The sequence below is a fragment of the Ctenopharyngodon idella genome, chromosome 21, assembly GCF_019924925.1.
Source record: "Ctenopharyngodon idella isolate HZGC_01 chromosome 21, HZGC01, whole genome shotgun sequence".
NCBI classification, from domain to species: Eukaryota; Metazoa; Chordata; class Actinopteri; order Cypriniformes; family Xenocyprididae; genus Ctenopharyngodon; species Ctenopharyngodon idella.
Window position 1 is genome coordinate 1,893,629 of NC_067240.1, and position 18,689 is coordinate 1,912,317.

Consider the following 18,689-nt stretch of genomic DNA (forward strand, 5'->3'; position numbering starts at 1 on the left):
CCATATCGGCCTAGAAAATTGCAACTTTTCATTTTCCGTCGGTCTTAGTACACGATGTAACTACAGAAGAGTCAAGTTTTAAATAGGAAAAATATCGAAACTCCTTGGTCATTTTTGACCGAGATGCTAACGGTCTAATCAGATTCAATGAACTATGCTAAGCTATGCTAAAAGTGGTACCACCAGACCCGGAGATCGGCTGAATGGATTCGAAAACGGTAAAACTCAACTGTTTAACTCTATGGGAGTTGGAAAATGAGCCTATTTTCAAAAAAAGTGGAGTGTTCCTTTAATGCATCACATCTAAACAACTAAAACAAGCCTCATATGTACAATTAATGAAAATAATTGAACTCCACGAAGAAACAAAACACATCCCTTTACAAATCACCGCGTTTTAAGGCAACACACTAGTTTTCTAAACTATTATTTTTTTTACCTTCCCCAAAGGTTCCCCTTGACAAACAAACTTCATTACAAATTTTAAGAAATTATCCAGCTTTTGATTATTCTGAATGTCAAATTTTTTGCTTATAAGTGATGGATCTGAATATGTACCAACTTTGGGCAAATTTATTTCTTGTAGTCTGTAGATGAGATATTTGAGTAAAACTCTTTCCACAGTAACTTGTACGGTTTCTCTCTTGTATGAGATCTCTGGTGTTGATTTAAGGCACTGAGCGTAATGAAGGTCTTCCCACAGTCAGAGCAAACATGAGGTCTCACACCAGTATGAATACTCTCATGATCTTTTAAAGTGGGCAGTCGTGTAAAACCCTTCCCACAAAAAGAACAATTATGAGGTTTCACACCAGTATGAATTTTAAGGTGTGTTTTTAAATGTGATTTAAGAACAAATGTTTTATCACACTGATCACAGCTGAATGATCTCACTCCAGAGTGACAGCGCAGATGATTGTTGAAAACGCTTTTGGATGAGAAACTCTTTCCACACTGAGTGCATATGAACGGTTTTTCTCCAGTGTGAATTCTCATGTGATTCTTAAGATGTGATTTCTGTGTGAAACTCTTTCCACACTCAGAGCATGTGAGCGGCTGTTCTCCAGTGTGAGATCTCATGTGTCTGTTAAAGTGCGATTCATATTTGAAACTCTTTCCACACTGAGAGCATGTGAACAGATTTTTTCCAGTGTGAATTCTCAGGTGTCTCTTAAGGTTTGATTTCTGTGTGAAACACTTTCCACACTCAGAGCAGGGGAACGGTTTTTCTCCAGTGTGAATTCTCATGTGTTTATTTAAGTCTTTATTATCTGTGAAACTCTTTCCACACTCAGAGCAGGTGAAAGATCTTTTGACTCCAGATTTTCCAGCTTGTTTTTGTGTGAAATTCTCTTCAGTCTTTGAAACGACTGCATTTCCATCTTCATTTTTTAAATGAGGGTTTTGAAGCAGATGTTGTTTATCTTCATTTTTATATGTCAGTTTTCCATCTTCATTTGTGAAATGATGTTGTTTGTCTTCATTAACTTCCATCAGGTCTAAAATCAACATTTTAAATTCAATTAAAAAGGACAAATGAGAAACAAAGAAATAAAGCACAAATCTAGTTTACTACTGAGTCTACTAGTATCTAGTATTAGATGTATTGTTATATGTCAGTTTTCATCTTAAAGGGTTAGTTCACCCCAAAATGAAAATGGTGTTATTAATTACTCACCATCATGACTTTCCAAACTAGTAAGACTTTTCTTCATCTTCAGAACATAGAGATCTTTTTGATGAAATCTGAGAGATATCTGTTCCTCCAGTTGCCTTTGCAACTGACACTTTGACCCTTCAAAAAGTTGATAAAGAGATCGGAAAGCTAATTTGTATGTATCGAGCGGTTTAGTCCAAATTTTCTGAAGAGACTCAATCGCTTTTTATGATGAAAAGATTTAATTTAGGCTTTATATGTCATTTAAACATCGATCAGCGAACATAAGCAGAAGCTCAACCAAACCTGCTTCACACACAAGAACAAACATCTTCCGGAAGCTCAAAAGTGCTGCGTAACACACAAGAATGAACCTCACTGGTTACGCAGCACGACTGAGCTTCCGGAAGGTGTTTGTTCTTGTGTGTGAAGGTTTGGTTGAGCTTCTGCTGACCAAGTCTCTTCAGAAAATTTGGACTAAACTGCTCGTTTCATATGGATTAGCTTTCCGATCTCATTATCAACTTTTTGAAGAGTCAAAATGTCAGTTGCAAAGGCAGTCAATGGAGGAACAGATATCTCTCAGATTTCATCAAAAAGATCTTCATTTGTGTTCTGAAGATGAATGAAAGCCTTACGAGTTTGGAACGACATGAGGGCGAGTAATTAATTACAGAATTTTCATTTTGGGGTGTGTGTGTGTTTAAATACATTTGTTAAGCTGACCATTGATAGCTTGCAGACAATCTCTACACAAAAGCTGTGCGTGCTCATCACTCTTTAGCTCCGCTCACACAGCACGCCTCTATGCGCTCGGCTGTTTTCGGAAAGACTCGGTACAGCATATGTATCTTTTATAAAAGTGATAAAACTAAAGACTTTTCGGTGATATGAAGGATGCTATACTACTCTATAGGTACTCAACATTAACATGAGATTGGCAAAAACTGTATGTGATACTTTAATGTAGTCTTTAAATAGAATGAAGGAAAACACCAACCTATTTGTTCCTCTGTATCTTCATCTTTTATTCTGCAGGGTTCTTCCTCAAACTCCATCTTTACAATAGTATGTCAGTAGTTTCTCCTGCAGCAATTCCTCCTGCTTTCTTCTTCTTCTCCTGTGGGAAGATGGGAATATCACCATCATTTAAACTCATGAACGGGTGTGTGAGCGGCTTCACTGACTGAAGGTGTGAATTGTGGTCGCTGTTGTTCATTTAGCAGATGATCATCACACTTACAATCACTCTCAATTATTCAGGTGGAAATGTTTGCTCAAATAGTCGTTTAGAGACAATCAGTACTGCTGGATCTGTCTGCTGCTTTTGACACTGTTAACCACCAAAACCTCCTGTCAACCCTCATGATGAAAGGCATCTCAGGAACTGCACTCCAGTGGTTCAAGTCTGACCTCTCAGGTAGGTCCTTCAGGGTGTCGTGGTGTCCAAGTCGCAACATCTAGCTACTGGGGTGCCTCTGGGCTCAGTGCTTGGACCACTTTTCTTCTCAATCTACATGTCATGCTTGTGGTCTCGGCCAAACTAACACTTCATCAAAACTTCTACATTCAGCTAGGCTTGTCAACTATAACTCCATCCAGGACAGCCAGGAACCTTGTGATCGATGATTAGTTAAACTTCACAAACCACATTGCTAGAACTGCTTGGTCCTGCAGATTTGCCTTATATAACATTCAGGAGATCAGGCCCTTCTATTGGAGCATGCTACACAACTCCTATCCAGACTTGACTATCGTAATGAGCTCTTGGCAGTCCTTCCAGCATGTAATGTCAAACCTCTGCAACTGATCCCGAATGCAGCAACAAGAGTTGTCTTTAACGAGCCAGAGAGCGACACAACACACCTCTCTACATAAACTGACACTGGTTGCTAATTGCCGCTCACTTCAAATTCAAGGCACTGATGTTTGCCTACAGAACAACCACTGTCTCTGCACCTCTATACCTAAACTCACTACTTCAGACTTATGTGCCCTTCAGAAGCTTGTGCGTTCTGCAAGTGAACCTTGTGGTGTCATCCCAAAGAGACACAAATTCACTTTCACAGACCTGCTGGTGGAATGACCTGCCTAACTCAACCCGAGCTGCTGAGCCTTTAGCCAGCTTAACGAAATGGCTGAAGACGCATCTTTTTCATCAACATATGACCTATTAATGGTAACAGTTATTACTCTATATATCTCTTTAAATAAACTGCGATTAGTCTCAGCACTTACATATTTTTGTTGCCCTAATGTTGGTTTGATTGCTTCTATTGTTGTCCTCGTTTGTAAGTCGCCTTGGATAAAAGTGTCTGCTAAATGATTAAATGTAAACATATGACTGAGCATCTGAAATGCCTTCAGAGGGCACTGAAGAGTTAATAATCTAATCATTATCAACACATTATCAACTTTATAAATAAGTTCAAAATTACAATTATTTTTGAGCTCCACACTTTTCAGGGCTTCAAAGCTCTAACAGTGGATGGAGAAGATGAAAAGAATAGGGTGATCATTTCTGAATGTAACACATGCTGATGATTGCACGATTGATTGAACTGGTGTTACAATTGAGCTCTGGTTGGCCAATTGAGAATTTTAATATTTAAATTGCATTATAAGTTTTACATAATAGCTACTCCACACTGTTAATGGGGATGGTAAGGGGGTTGTGGTTTTACAGAGGGATGCTTTTTTTTTTTTTTTTTTTTTTATTTCTGAGTGATTCACTGAACAAACTCGTCTTTTGGATTTAGATTTCTCATACTAAATATTAAAATTAATGTACTCACAGTCTAAAACAGCAGATTTAGAGCAGAATGAACGGCTGTGTTCCACTTCACGTTTATGTTCCCTTCCCTCGCTCACTTCTCTTCTTCTCCTAGACTCGGATGTGTGTCATTGCTTCGGTTGCACGAGCGCCCTCTACTGGCGGAAACTCCAGTGATGGGAATTCTTTAATTTTAGATACAGGCAATGCGTCGCGGTAAATTGAAAGTTGCTCATTCAGAGAGATGCCAAGATATTCTAACCGATCTTGAAAAGTTAGGAGGAAGCAATATTATTTAAACTCCGGAATTAAACAGAATAGATGTTCTTTATTTGTGTGATTTCTGACGTGCACATTAATGTTTCCTTTTTGAAACTCTTTTTAGTCTGTGAAATTCCTTCATTTCGAAACGATGAGGTTTTTGAAAAGGATGCTGTTTGTCTTCATTCACTTCAATTGAGGCTCAAATCATTAAATCCCCTTAATTCAATTAAAGAAGGGCAAAACGAAAGAGCCGACTGTTAGCTACTTCTTTATGGTATTTTAGTCATGATCTTCTCAAAAGTGGTGTTATTTTCAGAAATGAGCTCTATATTTCCAGCACTGTTAAACTATTAATCGTTCAGTTCAGAGAGAAGCAGAAAGAATATTGATGAGGGTTGATTGCTGTAATCAGACATCGATTAAACGAGTGAATGTGTGTAAATTAGAGACAAAGGAAGAGTTTGCAAATCAGAGATATTGTGCGGTCTTTGGGGTCTTTTGAGACCCCAAACGACGTTTGCTCAAATAAAAAAAATTTTTCTCTTTGTCTAAATGGCATGAGACTTTGTACGGTGATTAACACTTTTAAGATCTACAAAAAAAAAAAAAAAAATTGGAATGATATCTTGTTTTTATGTTAGTGTAAAACATAAAAGTTACACTCGTGGTCTTCGGGGTCTCTGGAGACCCCAGGCAACAAAATGCAATTTTGTAACAATATAATATATTTTTTAAAAACCAATGTAATTTTACTCTGTTTATTAATGTTTTTTCTCAACATTTGTGCAGTTTTTGGAGGATTTGTGATATCTTTAAAATTTATATAAATAAATTAAAAAATATTTTTTGAAATAGGTTTTTATGCATAAACAGCTTTTTTATGTAAAATTCACTTTATAAAAGGCCCAGATTTCTAACTTTCATTCATGTGGATAACATGGATAATTTGACATGATTTAGTGTAAGATTTTTGCCCATCTTTTGAAAAATGCAGTTATAAAAGTAAAAAAAAACTATCACTTTTACCAGTAGATGGCTGCAGAGCTCCACTATTTGCTATGTGCTATTTGAATGACTGAAAGACATCTTTTCACAAGTTTTTTTTCAGTTGGATTCATATCTAAATGTTATGAAATCACAATTATAACAATAAAAATTACTTTGTCAAAGTTTAGCATTTTTTGTTCAGGGCAAAATCAGTTTTTCAATAATAATTTTATAATACAAATAATAAAATAAATAATTTTTATTTTTGTGTGCGCGCATGTGTGTGTGAGCATGTTCATTTTGAATTGAGGATGTTTTTTGCATTTTTGGAAGTGTGCCACTTCACACATTCTGTCTATGTGTGTTGTGCGTTGTTTCTGATTTTGAGAATGGATTTTGTTCAATTTCTAAGCGGGGTCTCTGGAGATTACATTATTGATGACATTATTGAAAAACTGATTTTTTTCTGTACAAAAATGCTAAACTTTGACAAAAAGTAATTTTTATTGTTATAATTGTGATTTCATAACATTTAGATATGAATCCAACTGAAAAAAACTTGTGAAAAGATGTCTTTCAGTCATTCAAATAGCACATAGCAAATAGTGGAGCTCTGCAGCCATCTACTGGTAAAAGTGATAGTTTTTTTACTTTTATAACTGCATTTTCCAAAAGATGGGCAAAAATCTTACACTAAATCATGTCAAATTATCCATGTTATCCCCATGAATGAAAGTTAGAAATCTGGGCCTTTTATAAAGTGAATTTTACATAAAAAGCTGCTTTTGCATAAAAACCTATTTAAAAAAGTATTTTTTAATTTATTTATATAAATTTAAAAGATATCACAAATCCTCCAAAAACTGCACAAATGTTGAGTAAAAACATTAATAAACAGAGTAAAATTACATTGGTTTTTAAAAAATATATTATATTGTTACAAAATTACATTTTGTTGCCTGGGGTCTCCAGAGACCCCGAAGACCACGAGTGCAGCCCCCAAACGAAGACCGCACAACCTATGTGTCAAAAAGATAGCAAAGTTATAGGCCTATACGAGCATGTTTTAAAAAAAAGTATCTAAAAAATAGATACATTGTATACCTGAAATTGTTCTTCTTGTAGTGTAGAGTCTAATGCATAGATAATGCCATTAGATTAATAATGGGTATTAAAGTGATAGTTCACCCAAAAATGAAAATTCTGTCATCATTTACTCTCCCTCGTGTCGTTTCAAACCTGTATGACTTTCTTTCTTCTGTGGAACACAAAAGAAGTTAATTTGAGAAATGTCTCAGTATTTTATTTGTTCAATTCAATGGTAACCAAACAGTTTGGCGATCAACATTCTAGAGGTTTGAAACAACACAAGGGAGAGTAAATGATTACAGAATTTAAATTTTTTGGTGAACTTTCACTTTAATGTGTTTTTATTAATATGGAAATATGAAATTTTCCCGTCAAGTCGGACACTTTCTGCTTCCCATAGTGACACTCACACTGTTTGTGTACTTTATCAGACAAAGTAGAGGAGATGCAATTTTTGTCAAATACACCGATGTTTCAGACGTTTACATAAAGCAACAGAAAATCTTTTTATGTACTGCTTAATACAGCGCCATCATCTGTACAATAAAGTTCAACATAAGCCTTTTCTATTTAAATAGGCTACCAATAAAGTGGGTCTATATATTTTTTTATCAATTATTTTGATAAATATGACAGTATAACATTGTTACATGAAAACAGTTTTACTGTTATAAAAACAGATCTGTGAGCATTAGTCACAATAAACACAAAACACACGTCATTGTTGTCATCGGTGAATCCGGCCAATCGTGGAACAGCTGTGTCGTCATCAGAGCTCGTGCAGCCGCTCTGGAGAAGCTCTCTTTGGTTCACCCCATTGATTCACTCAAAATGCGGATTCAACATTAACTTCTTATTTATTGAACTGTTGTATAAAATCAGTATCACATTTACAAGTTTAGTTCCTTTTCTCTTATAACAAAATCTAAATACAAAGTATAGATATAATGAATAACATTAATAATACTGCATCACCTCTTAACAGCCAGACTAACAGAATGAATTTGTACAGAATATTGATGGAGATATCTAATTTCACTACATAAACAAAATAAACATTTCCATCTAAAATTGGATCATTTTGACCTCCCTCCAATTTCCAGCAATCCTCACCATGCCTTTCATTTTAACAAATTCTCTCTCATATGATGTTGCCATTTTGCAAGAAATTCCATCTTTTGATTTATCAGAATATCAAACTATTTACTTGAAAGTGATGGATCTGAAAATGAACTTTGCTTATTTAGTAAACTTCTGTAGATCATTTGGTGAAACTCTTCCCACATGAAGAGCACTGGTGCGGCTTCTCTCCAGAACAAATTTTCATGTTTCTTGACAGAGTAAATCTCTTTCCACAGTGTGAGCACTTGTAAGTTTTCTCTCCAGTATGAATTTTCTGGTGTCTTTTTAAAGCAAGCGACGTAATAAAGGTCTTCCCACAGTCAAAGAACATATAAAGTGTTTGTATGTGAAACTCTTTCCACACTGAGTGCATGTATAAAGCCTCTTTCCATTGTGAATTTTCATGTCTCTTAAGGGATGATTTATCTGTGCAACTCTTTCTAGACACAGAACAGGTGAAAGATCCTTTGATTCCAGTTTGTGTGTGAAATTCTTTTTCTTTGAAATGACTGTTTCCATCTAGAGGTCAGATTTCTTGCAGCATAAATGTCAGAATGAAAGGCGAGAGTGGTCTGTAACTCGGGTGTACTTTGGACAGGAGAGGGCATCCGTGCTCGAACTTGAAGTGAAAAAAACTTTTGGCAGTTCACACAGGTTCCCTGCCCTGATCAACCTAGCAAGAAATGTTCTTTGAATCCCGGCCACGAGTGCACCTTCAGAGAGAACATTCAGCCTTTGTGGTCATATTTTGGAGGAGAAACGTTCAGTACCAAAACCGTCGTAAGTCAGCGACACTCTGTTCTTACTTGGATGTTAAAAAAAGATTTCATTTTGCAGTATAGCTAGTAACAGTTTTCGTCTATTTGTATTTTTAGCTTAACCTATAGTTTTGAGTGACAGATGTCACATTTAATTTAGCCTATTTTTCAGTATCATAAGACAAATAACAAATAAAAGTCTTCTATAGCCAACAATTTATATTTGGAGTGTCTATTTACACTAAGTGCAAATAGCGTCCCTTGTTGGCAAATGCTATTTACACTAGCTCCGCCCACTAATGTCTGATTGGGCCACTCAAGTTTTAAAAAAGACGTGCAGAATTCAGCGTCTTCAATGGCGCAGCAGTGAGTGAGGCTCACAGAACTGGCTTTTAATGCGTTCGATGTGGGTTCGGGTTCCGCCTTTTGCCAAGCTTGCATTTATTTTCAATAAAATAAATGTTCTAAAAGTTGAAATAAACTTTGAACGAGTGTTAAATAATATTAAAAGTGTTTATTGGGTAGGGTTAGGGGAAGGTGTAGGGAGGGTTTTTATTCTCCTAATAAGGCAGCAAACATTTAATAATTTTAATAAAAATAATCATTTACACTCTATGATATTACTGCACCCTGTTAATGTACAAAAATACTGAGGTGCAAATAGTATCTGCCAATATAAAGTATAGACAGCATATAATTACTACTCTTGTTGCAAAGAACTGATACTTTTACATGGCGTAATTATAATCTATAACTATTTTCACCTAGTGTAAATAGCATACTGCTAAGAAAATGCTGCTATTGTCACTTAGTGTAAATAGCATCTATTGCAAATAGCATTTATATTTATCCCCATATTTCAATAAAAGAGGGACAAGTGTTTAAAGATCAGTAAAGTTGAATCATATCTTTATAAAAAAACATGTTACATGTAAGTGATGTATCTGAACATGAACATTTGCTAATTAGACAACTTCGGGCATTGTTTGCTCATTAGACATCTTTGGGCAACATTTTTTCTTATGCGTCTGTAGATGAGACAATCGGGTGAAACTCATTCCACATGAAGAGCACTTGTACGGTTTCTCTCCAGTATGAATTCTCTGGTGTAATTTTAAGTTGCTTGACATAACAAAGCTCTTCCCACAGTCAGAGCAAACATGAGGTCTCACACCAGTATGAATATTCACATGCTCTTTTAAATTTTGCAGTCGTGTAAAACTCTTTCCACAAAAAGAACAAACGTGAGGCTTTACAGCAGTGTGAACTATAAGGTGTGTTTTTAAGCCTGACGCCAAAACAAATGTTTTATCACACTGATCACAGCTGAACGACTTCACTCCAGAGTGAGAGAGCAGATGAGTGTTGAGAACGCTTTTGTAACCGAAACTCTTTCCACACTGAGAGCATGTATAAGGCCTCTCTCCAGTGTGAGATCTCATGTGCACATTTAGGTGTCCTTTCTGAATGAAACTCTTTCCACAGTAAGTGCATGTGAACAGATTTTCTCCAGTGTGAATTCTCATGTGCTTATTTACATCCTCTTTGCGAATGAAACCCTTTCCGCACTCAGAGCAGGTGAACGGTTTTTCTCCAGTGTGAATCCTCATGTGGTCATTTAGGTGTCCTTTATGTCTGAAACCCTTTCCACACTGAGAGCATGTATAAGGCCTCTCTCCAGTGTGAGATCTCATGTGTCTGTTAAGGGCTGATTTATCTGTGAAACACTTGAAACACTCAGAGCAGTAGGACAGTTTTTCTCCAGTGTGTTCTCTTATGTGTTTGTTAAGGGTTGATTTATATGTGTAAGTCTTCCCACACTCAGAGCAGGAGAAAGATCCTTTGACTACAGATTTTCCAGCTTGTTTTTGTGTGAAATTCTCTTCAGTATTGGAAACAACTGCATTTCCATCTTCATTTTTGATATGATGAGGTTTTTGAAACAGATGTTGTTTGTCTTCACTTTTATACGTCAGTTTTCCATCTTCATTTGTGAAATGATGGGGTTTGTCTTCCATCGGGTCTAAAAATCAACATTAAATTCCCCAAATTCAATTAAAGAAGGCAAATGAGAAACAAACAAATAAAGTTCATTCTTACTTGAGCATCTAATTTACTATATAATCCACTAGTATCTAGCTTAGATGTATTGGTATATCCTCCTAAGAACCAGAAATATAATATATAATATAATTTAGTTTATGTCGTTAATTAATAGAGAATCATGATTTTCTTGTTTCAAATAAAGATCAGACAACTAAACAAAATAACATGAAATTTACAAGAGGTTCTGACAAAATGTTAATTGCTGCAGTTTATTTAAAATGTTTAATCGGAATGAATTATTTAAAAAAAAAAAAATTGTTTAAATCATAAATACTTCACTTGTTTTATTGCTGGATGAATCTTCGTTTTTAAACGAATCTCTTGAATGAATGATTCAATTATAGCTTGTTACAGTACGGTACAGTTAAGTACAGTATGCAATTTTTGTAATTTTTTTTTGTCAGAAGTTGTGAATGGTACCCCAATTCCGAACCATACTGTACCACTTTTTTGGGACCCTTCCGTTGGGGTACCTAGCACAATAGTACTGGTACCAAAACGGTGGAGCTACACTCACTGCAGAACGTTGATTGGTCGACAGAGAGAATCGTCACTTGCGCGTGCTACAAGGGGAATGACTACACAATATCGTTGCAACACTATGTATACCTATGCTCAAGCAAAACTGCTGTATGTCGTCCATTGTTGTTTACTGTCACTTTCTTCTTCTTAATACACCACGCCTATCAAGTAAGGGTACAGCTGGCAGTGGAAATGCAAGCCGGATCAGGGTTTGACGTCCCGAATCATACTGTACTGAACTAAACTGTACCACTCTGTGGAAACGAGCCGTTACGTACAAGTCCCTTGTCACCACCTGGTGGTGTAATTTATACAATCATTATTTGAAGCGCAAAGTTGCTTTCAAAAGGATTTGCTCTGTTTTGATCACTTCTGTAAACATCAGTGTTTATATATATATTATTCAGTTATTAAGAAAATAAAATGGTATGATAAGACATGTACATGCAAAAACAATGAAATTTACCAATCAATTTTTAGGTTTCCGGCCATTTTAAACCAAACTCTGTATAAACATGATTCTCAACTATGTTATGAAAACCATAACAGAATGATTTGATATACTTTATGCATATTAATGCATATTATGCATATTAATATTTGCATATTAATGTGTTCTTGTGGAAATATGTAATGAAAAAAATAGTGTGATAATGGGAGTAAAACCTTGGCAACATTTTCACATGAATATCTCGTATTTCATAGGAATGTTGCTATATAATTTCTTTCCCTATTGACTTCTTGTGTCTCCCCAAAATGCTTGACAAACCCCATAATGTTTCTTGAGATGTCTGTTTACATCGATTTGAAAATTACTCGGATTTAAATGATACAAAAAGTTATCATATTTCCATAAGCGTGCTAAATCTGATCATTCAGTCAATGTCAGTCATTTTTAAAGACCAAATAGAGGGAGTTGAAACCTCCAAACATTTTGATATCTCTGAAATGCCCTAAATGTGCTCTTTACAGGACATCCAGACCTAAAACATGTGACATGTATGTTCTCAGAGAAATTTACTAAAATACAGAAGAGAAAAGGCTATGCCTGGGTTTCAGGAGGATATGTCAGTTTTCATCTTAATGTTCCTCATCAGTCATTAAAGAGAATGAAGGAAAACACCAACCTATTTGTTCCTCTGTATCTTCATCTTTTATTCTGCAGGGTTCTTCCTTAAACTCCATCTTTACAATAGTATGTCAGTAGTTTCTCCTGGAGTAATTCCTTCTGCTTGCTTCTTCTTCTCCTGTGGAAAGATGGGAATATATCCCAACATTTAAACTCTCCTGAGCGGCTTCACTGACTGAAGGTGTGAATTGTGGTCGCTGTTGATCATTTAGCAGATGATCATCACACTTACATTCACACTCAATTATTCAGGTTTAAGTGTTTTACTCAACTGTTTAGAAACAATTCAACTCCTCTAGCAAAATTTTATGTTGTTCTAACTTTATATATGATTTACATACATTGAAAAATCTGTTTACCGGGCGTCTTTACATAAAATGAAAACACAACTCATAATCTCCACAAATTTTAATTTGAAAGTTTACGTTTCACGGCCGTAATGTACAACATCAGTCGGTTCATTTTGATTCATTTCTTTGTGATTCACTAAATGAACTGAATCCTTTCATCGTTTAGATTTAGATTTCTCCTAATAAATGAAAAAATGAATGTACTCACGTTGAAAAACAGCACATTTAACGCAGAATGAACGGCTGTGTTCCACTTCACATGTTTATGTTCCCTCGCTCACTTCTCTTCTTCTCCTAGACTCGGATGTGTGTCATTGCTTCGGTTGCGCGAGCGCCCTCTACTGGGGGAAACCTATCTCTATTAAACTATCTGACCTAAAGTATTATTAATAAAAATGTGAGTTAAAAATGTGAGATGTAAGAGATATAAATATTTACCTTAAAAACTCCAGATCTCCAGTCTGATTTAGATTACACGTAACAAAAATAAAATCACAGTCCTCACAGTCTCATAAACACAGTGAATTAAATGAGTTAAAGGTACACTGTGTAGCTTTTGGCGCTTAATAAACAAAACGTAGTTCGTCTTGCGGAAGAACATAGTAGCCAGATCTACTTCTCTCTGTTTCTGTCTATGGCGAGTCACACAGCTCAATCGGTTACTCCGCGGCAGTTGGCGTCCTGCCATCTAAAATAGTCCGAATATAAACACTTATTATAGGCGTACCGTAGTGATTCAGGATACGTTAAAGATGGATTCATAATGTAATCAATGCAGATTCAACAAGTTCACGTGGTTGAAATGAAAGCAAATGGCGCCATCTAGAGGAACATCTGTGGTGCTGCCAAACTACTGCCGTATAGAGAAGCTCATGCAAGTTATTCAGAGGATCGAGACGACACAAAATCGGCTTAAAACACGAGTTCCATTTTATTACTTTTTTTTTTTTTTTTTTTTACAAATTGCTTGTAAAAATACAATTGCACACTTTTTATATTTATATCAAAAACATAAGTAATGAGTCCAGATATACAATTGCAAACTTTTTAACTACATTTCTTGTCAAAATACAAGGTATAATACAGTGTAAGAACTTATATGAACCTTATTTCATAACTATTAGACAGCAGCTGTAAAACAAGTATGTCACTGCTGAATTGCTACAGACACATTCACTTTTCCTGAGCAAAGTCCATATTATGAGGTGAATCGCCTCTTCAACTATACATAGAAAAACAGAATGAGTTGTTACTACTATTGGTTCATTAGCAATGCTGAATACAATGTTAAACCCTTTGATTTAATGTAAACTACTAATATATACAGTTGCATGCAAAAGTATGTGAACCACTTGCAGAATCTGTGAAAATATATAAAAAAAAAAAAAAAAGAGATAAATCATACAAAATGCATGTTATTTTTAATTTAGTACTGTCCTGAGTAAGATATTTTACATAAAAGATGTTTACATATAATCCACAAGACAAAAAAAATAGCTGAATTTAGTAAAATAACCCTGTTCAAAAGTTTGTGAACCATTGATTCTTAACACTGTGTGTGGTTACCTGGATGATACACGACTGTTTGTTTGTTTTGTGATGGTTGTTCATGAGTCTCTTGTTTGTCCTGAGCAAGTAAACTGCCCAATGTTCTTCAGAAAAATCCTCCAGGTCCTACGGATTCATTTTTCAAGGATTTTTTGCATATTTGAACCCTTTCCAGCAGTGACTATATGATTTACTGTATGAACTGAGGGACTCAAACACAACTATTAAAAAAGGTTCAAACATTCACTGATGCTCCAGAAGGAAACACGATGCATGAAGAGCTGGGGGTGAAAACTTTTGAACAGGAAGATGTCCAAATTTTTCTTATTTTGTTGAAATATCTTTTTTTCATTTAGTACTGCCCTTCGGAAGCAACAGAAGATACTTACATGTTTCCCGGAAGACAAATTAAGTACAATTTACAATTATCTTCAAATTCAAAAAGTTTCACCCCCCGTCTCTTGATGCATCGTGTTTCCTTCTGGAGTTTTCTTTCCTTCTTTCCAGCTGTCCTCAGTGTCTAAAGATGGATCTCAAAATAAAAGTCACTGCTGGAAAGGGTTCAAATATGCAAAAGATGCTGGAAATCTGAAGAATCTGCAGGACCTGGAGGATTTTTCTGAAGAACAGAGCTCAGTTTAACTGCTCAGAACAAATAAGGGACTCGAGAACAATCATCACAAAAAAAAAAAAAAAAAAAAACAGTCGTAGATTATCCAAGTAACCACACACAGTATTAAGTATTTGTCTAGTGGATTATATGTAAACATCTTTTATGTAAAATATCTTACTCAGGACAGTACTAAATAAAAAATAACATGCATTTTGTATGATCTCTCTTATTTTGTTAAAATTATTCACATTTTCACAAATTCTGCAAGTGGTTCACAAACTTTTGCATGCAAACTATATTCACAGCTCTGGAAAAAAAAATTAAGAAAGCACTCCAAGTCAGAAACCAATGTTAAGTGGTCTCTCATTATTTTCCAGAGCCGTATAATCGCGTTTTGTTCAATTTTTATTTCTCATACTTTCAGTATGCAATGATTTAAATGCAAAAACGTCTTTAATATCTTAATGCATCACACCTAAACAGCTAAAACAAGTTGTTTAAAATATGCATTATGATTTAATAGACTGTTGTTGGCACTTTTACACAAATGACTCATATGCACAATTAATGAATATGATCCATGAACTCCATAAAGAAACAAAACACATTCCTTCACAAATCAGTTTTAAGCAACGCACTAGTTTTAAGAAATGGATCTTCTGAACATGAACTTTGCTCATTGGACAACTTTGGGCAACATTTTTTCTGATGAGTCTGTAGATGAGATAATCGGGTGAAACTCTTTCCACAGTGTGAGCACTTGTACGGTTTCTCTCCAGTATGAATTCTCTGGTGTTGTTTTAAGTTGCCCATTGATGTAAAGCTCTTCCCACAGTCAGAGCACATATGAGGTCTCACACCAGTATGAATACTCTCATGCTCTTTTAAATACTGCAGTCGTGTAAAACCCTTTCCACAAAAGGAACAAATGTGAGGCTTTACAGCAGTATGAATTTTAAGGTGTGTTTTTAAGTTTGATTCAAAAACAAATGTTTTATCACACTGATCACAGCTGAATGGTCTTACCCCAGAGTGACAGCGCAGATGATCTTTGAGAGTGCTTTTGGATATGAAACTCTTCCCACACTGAGAGCATGTGAACGGTTTTTCTCCAGTGTGAATTCTCATGTGATCATTTAAGTCCTCTATGTGACTGAAAATCTCTCCACACTGAGAGCATGTATAAGGCCTCTCTCCAGTGTGAGATGTCATGTGTCTTATAAAGTTTGATTTGTGTCTGTAACTCTTTCCACACGGAAAGCAGGTGAATGGTTTTTCTCCATTGTGAATCCTCATGTGCACATTTAAGTCCTCTTTGCGACTGAAACTCTTTCCACACTGAGCGCATGTGAAAGGTTTTACTCCAGTGTGAATTCTCATGTGTCTCTTAAGGGCTGATTTATGTTTTAGACTGTTTCCACATTCAGAGCAGGTGAAAGATCCTTCGACTCCAGATTCTCCAGCTTTTGTTTGTGTGAAATTCTCTTCAGTCTTTGAAACGACTGCATTTCCATCTTCATTTTTGAAATGATGAGGATTTTGAAACAGATGTTGTTCATCTTCATTTTTATATGTCAGTTTTCCATCTTCATTTGTGAATTGATGGTGTTTGTCTTCATTCACTTCCATCAGGTCTAAAATCAACATATTAAATTCAATTAAAAAGGACAAATGAGACACAAAGAAATGAAGTTCATTCTTAATTTTGCACAAATCTAGTTTACTACTGAGTCTACTAGTAGTATCTAGTTTTAGATGTATTGTTATATGTCAGTTTTCATCTTAAAGGGTTAATTCACCCCAAAATGAAATTTCTGTCATTAATCACCCTCACGTCGTTCCACACCCACAAGACCTTCGTTCATCTTCAGAACAGAAATTAAGATATTTTTGATGAAATTCAAGAGTTTTTTTTATCCTCTATTGAAAGCAATGAAATGTCAATGTCCAGAAAAGTAGTAAAAACACTTAAAATTGTCAACGTGACTACAGTGGTTCAACCTTAATATTAGGAAGCGACGAGAATACTTTTTGTGCGCAAAAACAAAACAAAAATAATGACTTTATTCAACAAATTCGTCTCTCCCTTGTCATTCTGCTATGCTATTTACATTGCAGCACTTCCAGGTTCTACGTCAGAACGCCGACTCAGTATTGGCAGTATTGAATAAAGTCATTATTTTTGTTTTGTTTTTGCACACAAAAAGTATTCTCGTCGCTTCATAATATTAAGGTTGAACCACTGTAGTCACGTTAACTATTTTAACGATGTTTTTACTACTTTTCTGGACCTTATATGGTAATTTCGTTGCTTTCTCTTGGGGATTAGAAAATTCTTGGATTTCATCAAAAATATCTTTGTGTTCCGAAGATGAAGGAAGGTCTTACGGGTGTGGAACAACATGAAGGTGAGTAATTAATGACAGAAATTTCATTTTGGGGTGAACCAACCCTTTAATGTTCTTTAGCAGTCTTTAAAGAGAATGAAGGAAAACACAAACCTATTTGTTCCTCTGTATCTTCATCTTTTATTCTGCAGGGTTCTTCCTTAAACTCCATCTTTACAATAGTATGTCAGTAGTTTCTCCTGCAGTAATTCCTCCTGCTTGCTGCTTCTTCTCCTGTGGGAAGATGGAAATATCACCATCATTTAAACTCTCATGAACGGCTGTGGGAGCGGCTTCACTGACTGAAGGTGTGAATTGTGGTCGCTGTTGCTCATTTAGCAGATGATCATCACACTTACAATCACTCTCAATTATTCAGGTGCAAATAGTTATTTAGAGACAATCAGTACTCATCTTGCTGGATCTGTCTGCTGCTTTTGACACCATTAACCACCAAAAGCTCCCATCAACCCTCATGATGATGGGCATCTCATAAACTATGTCTAAGTCGCAACATCTAGCTACTGGGGTGCCTCTGGGCTCAGTGCTTGGACCACTTTTCTTCTCCATCCACGTCATGCTTGTGGTCTCAGCCAGCCCAACACTTCATCAAAACTTCTCCATTCAGCTAGATTTGTCAACACTAACTCCATCCAGGACAGCCAGGAACTATGGATTTGTGATCGATGAGCAGTTAAACTTCACAGACCACATTGCTTGGTCCTGCAAATTTGCCTTATATAACATTCAGGAGATCAGGCCCTTCCTATCGGAGCATGCTACACAACTCCTTGTCCAAGCTCTTGTTCTATCCAGACTTGACTATCGTAATGAGCTCTTGTCAGCCCTTCCAGCATGCACTGTCAAACCTCTGCAACTGATCCCGAATGCAGCAACAAGAGTTGTCTTTAACGAGCCAGAGAGCGAACAACACACCTCTCTTCATGAAACTGACACTGGTTGCTAATTGCCACTCGCTTCAAATTCAACACACTGATGTTTGCCTACAGAACAACCACTGTCTCTGCACCTCTATACCTAAACTCACTACTTCAGACTTATGTGCCCTTCAGAAGCTTGTGCGTTCTGCAAGTGAACCTTGTGGTGTCATCCCAAAGAGACTTTCTTTTTCATTAATATAAGACCCATTAATACTAACACTTATTACTCTAAAAATTGGTACTAGTCACAGCACTTACATATTGTTGTTACCCTAATGTTAGTCTGATTGCTTCTATTGTTGTCCTCATTTGTAAGTCGCTTTGGATAAAAGTGTCTGCTAAATAATTAAATGTAAAATGTCTGAGCACCAGACTCTCTCTCTCTCTCTCTCTCTCTCACACACACACACACACACACACACAATCCCTGCATGCCAAACTGC

The 18,689-nt window shown here is 35.9% G+C and overlaps 1 protein-coding gene across 27 annotated transcripts in view; it reads right to left on the reverse strand.

Moving 5' to 3' along the window:
• The window catches only part of LOC127503431 (oocyte zinc finger protein XlCOF26-like), a 138,734-nt gene that overhangs the window by 20,386 nt on the left and 99,659 nt on the right, over nt 1-18,689 (reverse strand). For 4 of the 27 annotated variants that reach the window (XM_051877201.1, XM_051877194.1, XM_051877199.1 and 1 more), the window contains 2 exons: nt 17,420-17,539; nt 7,609-10,673 (listed from right to left, as the gene is read on the reverse strand). The exons of 4 other annotated variants lie outside the window; for them this stretch is intronic. In XM_051877201.1, coding sequence (XP_051733161.1) covers nt 9,616-10,673; nt 17,420-17,477 — 1,116 coding nt within the window. In that variant the 5' untranslated portion in view covers nt 17,478-17,539 and the 3' untranslated portion in view covers nt 7,609-9,615. Of the gene's footprint in view, nt 1-299; nt 1,500-2,657; nt 2,778-4,452; nt 5,291-7,608; nt 10,674-12,405; nt 12,526-12,965; nt 13,063-13,664; nt 16,553-17,419; nt 17,540-18,689 lie in introns of those variants that run through there. 19 more of the 27 variants (XM_051877220.1, XM_051877224.1, XM_051877215.1 and 16 more) reach the window with 11 other exon arrangements.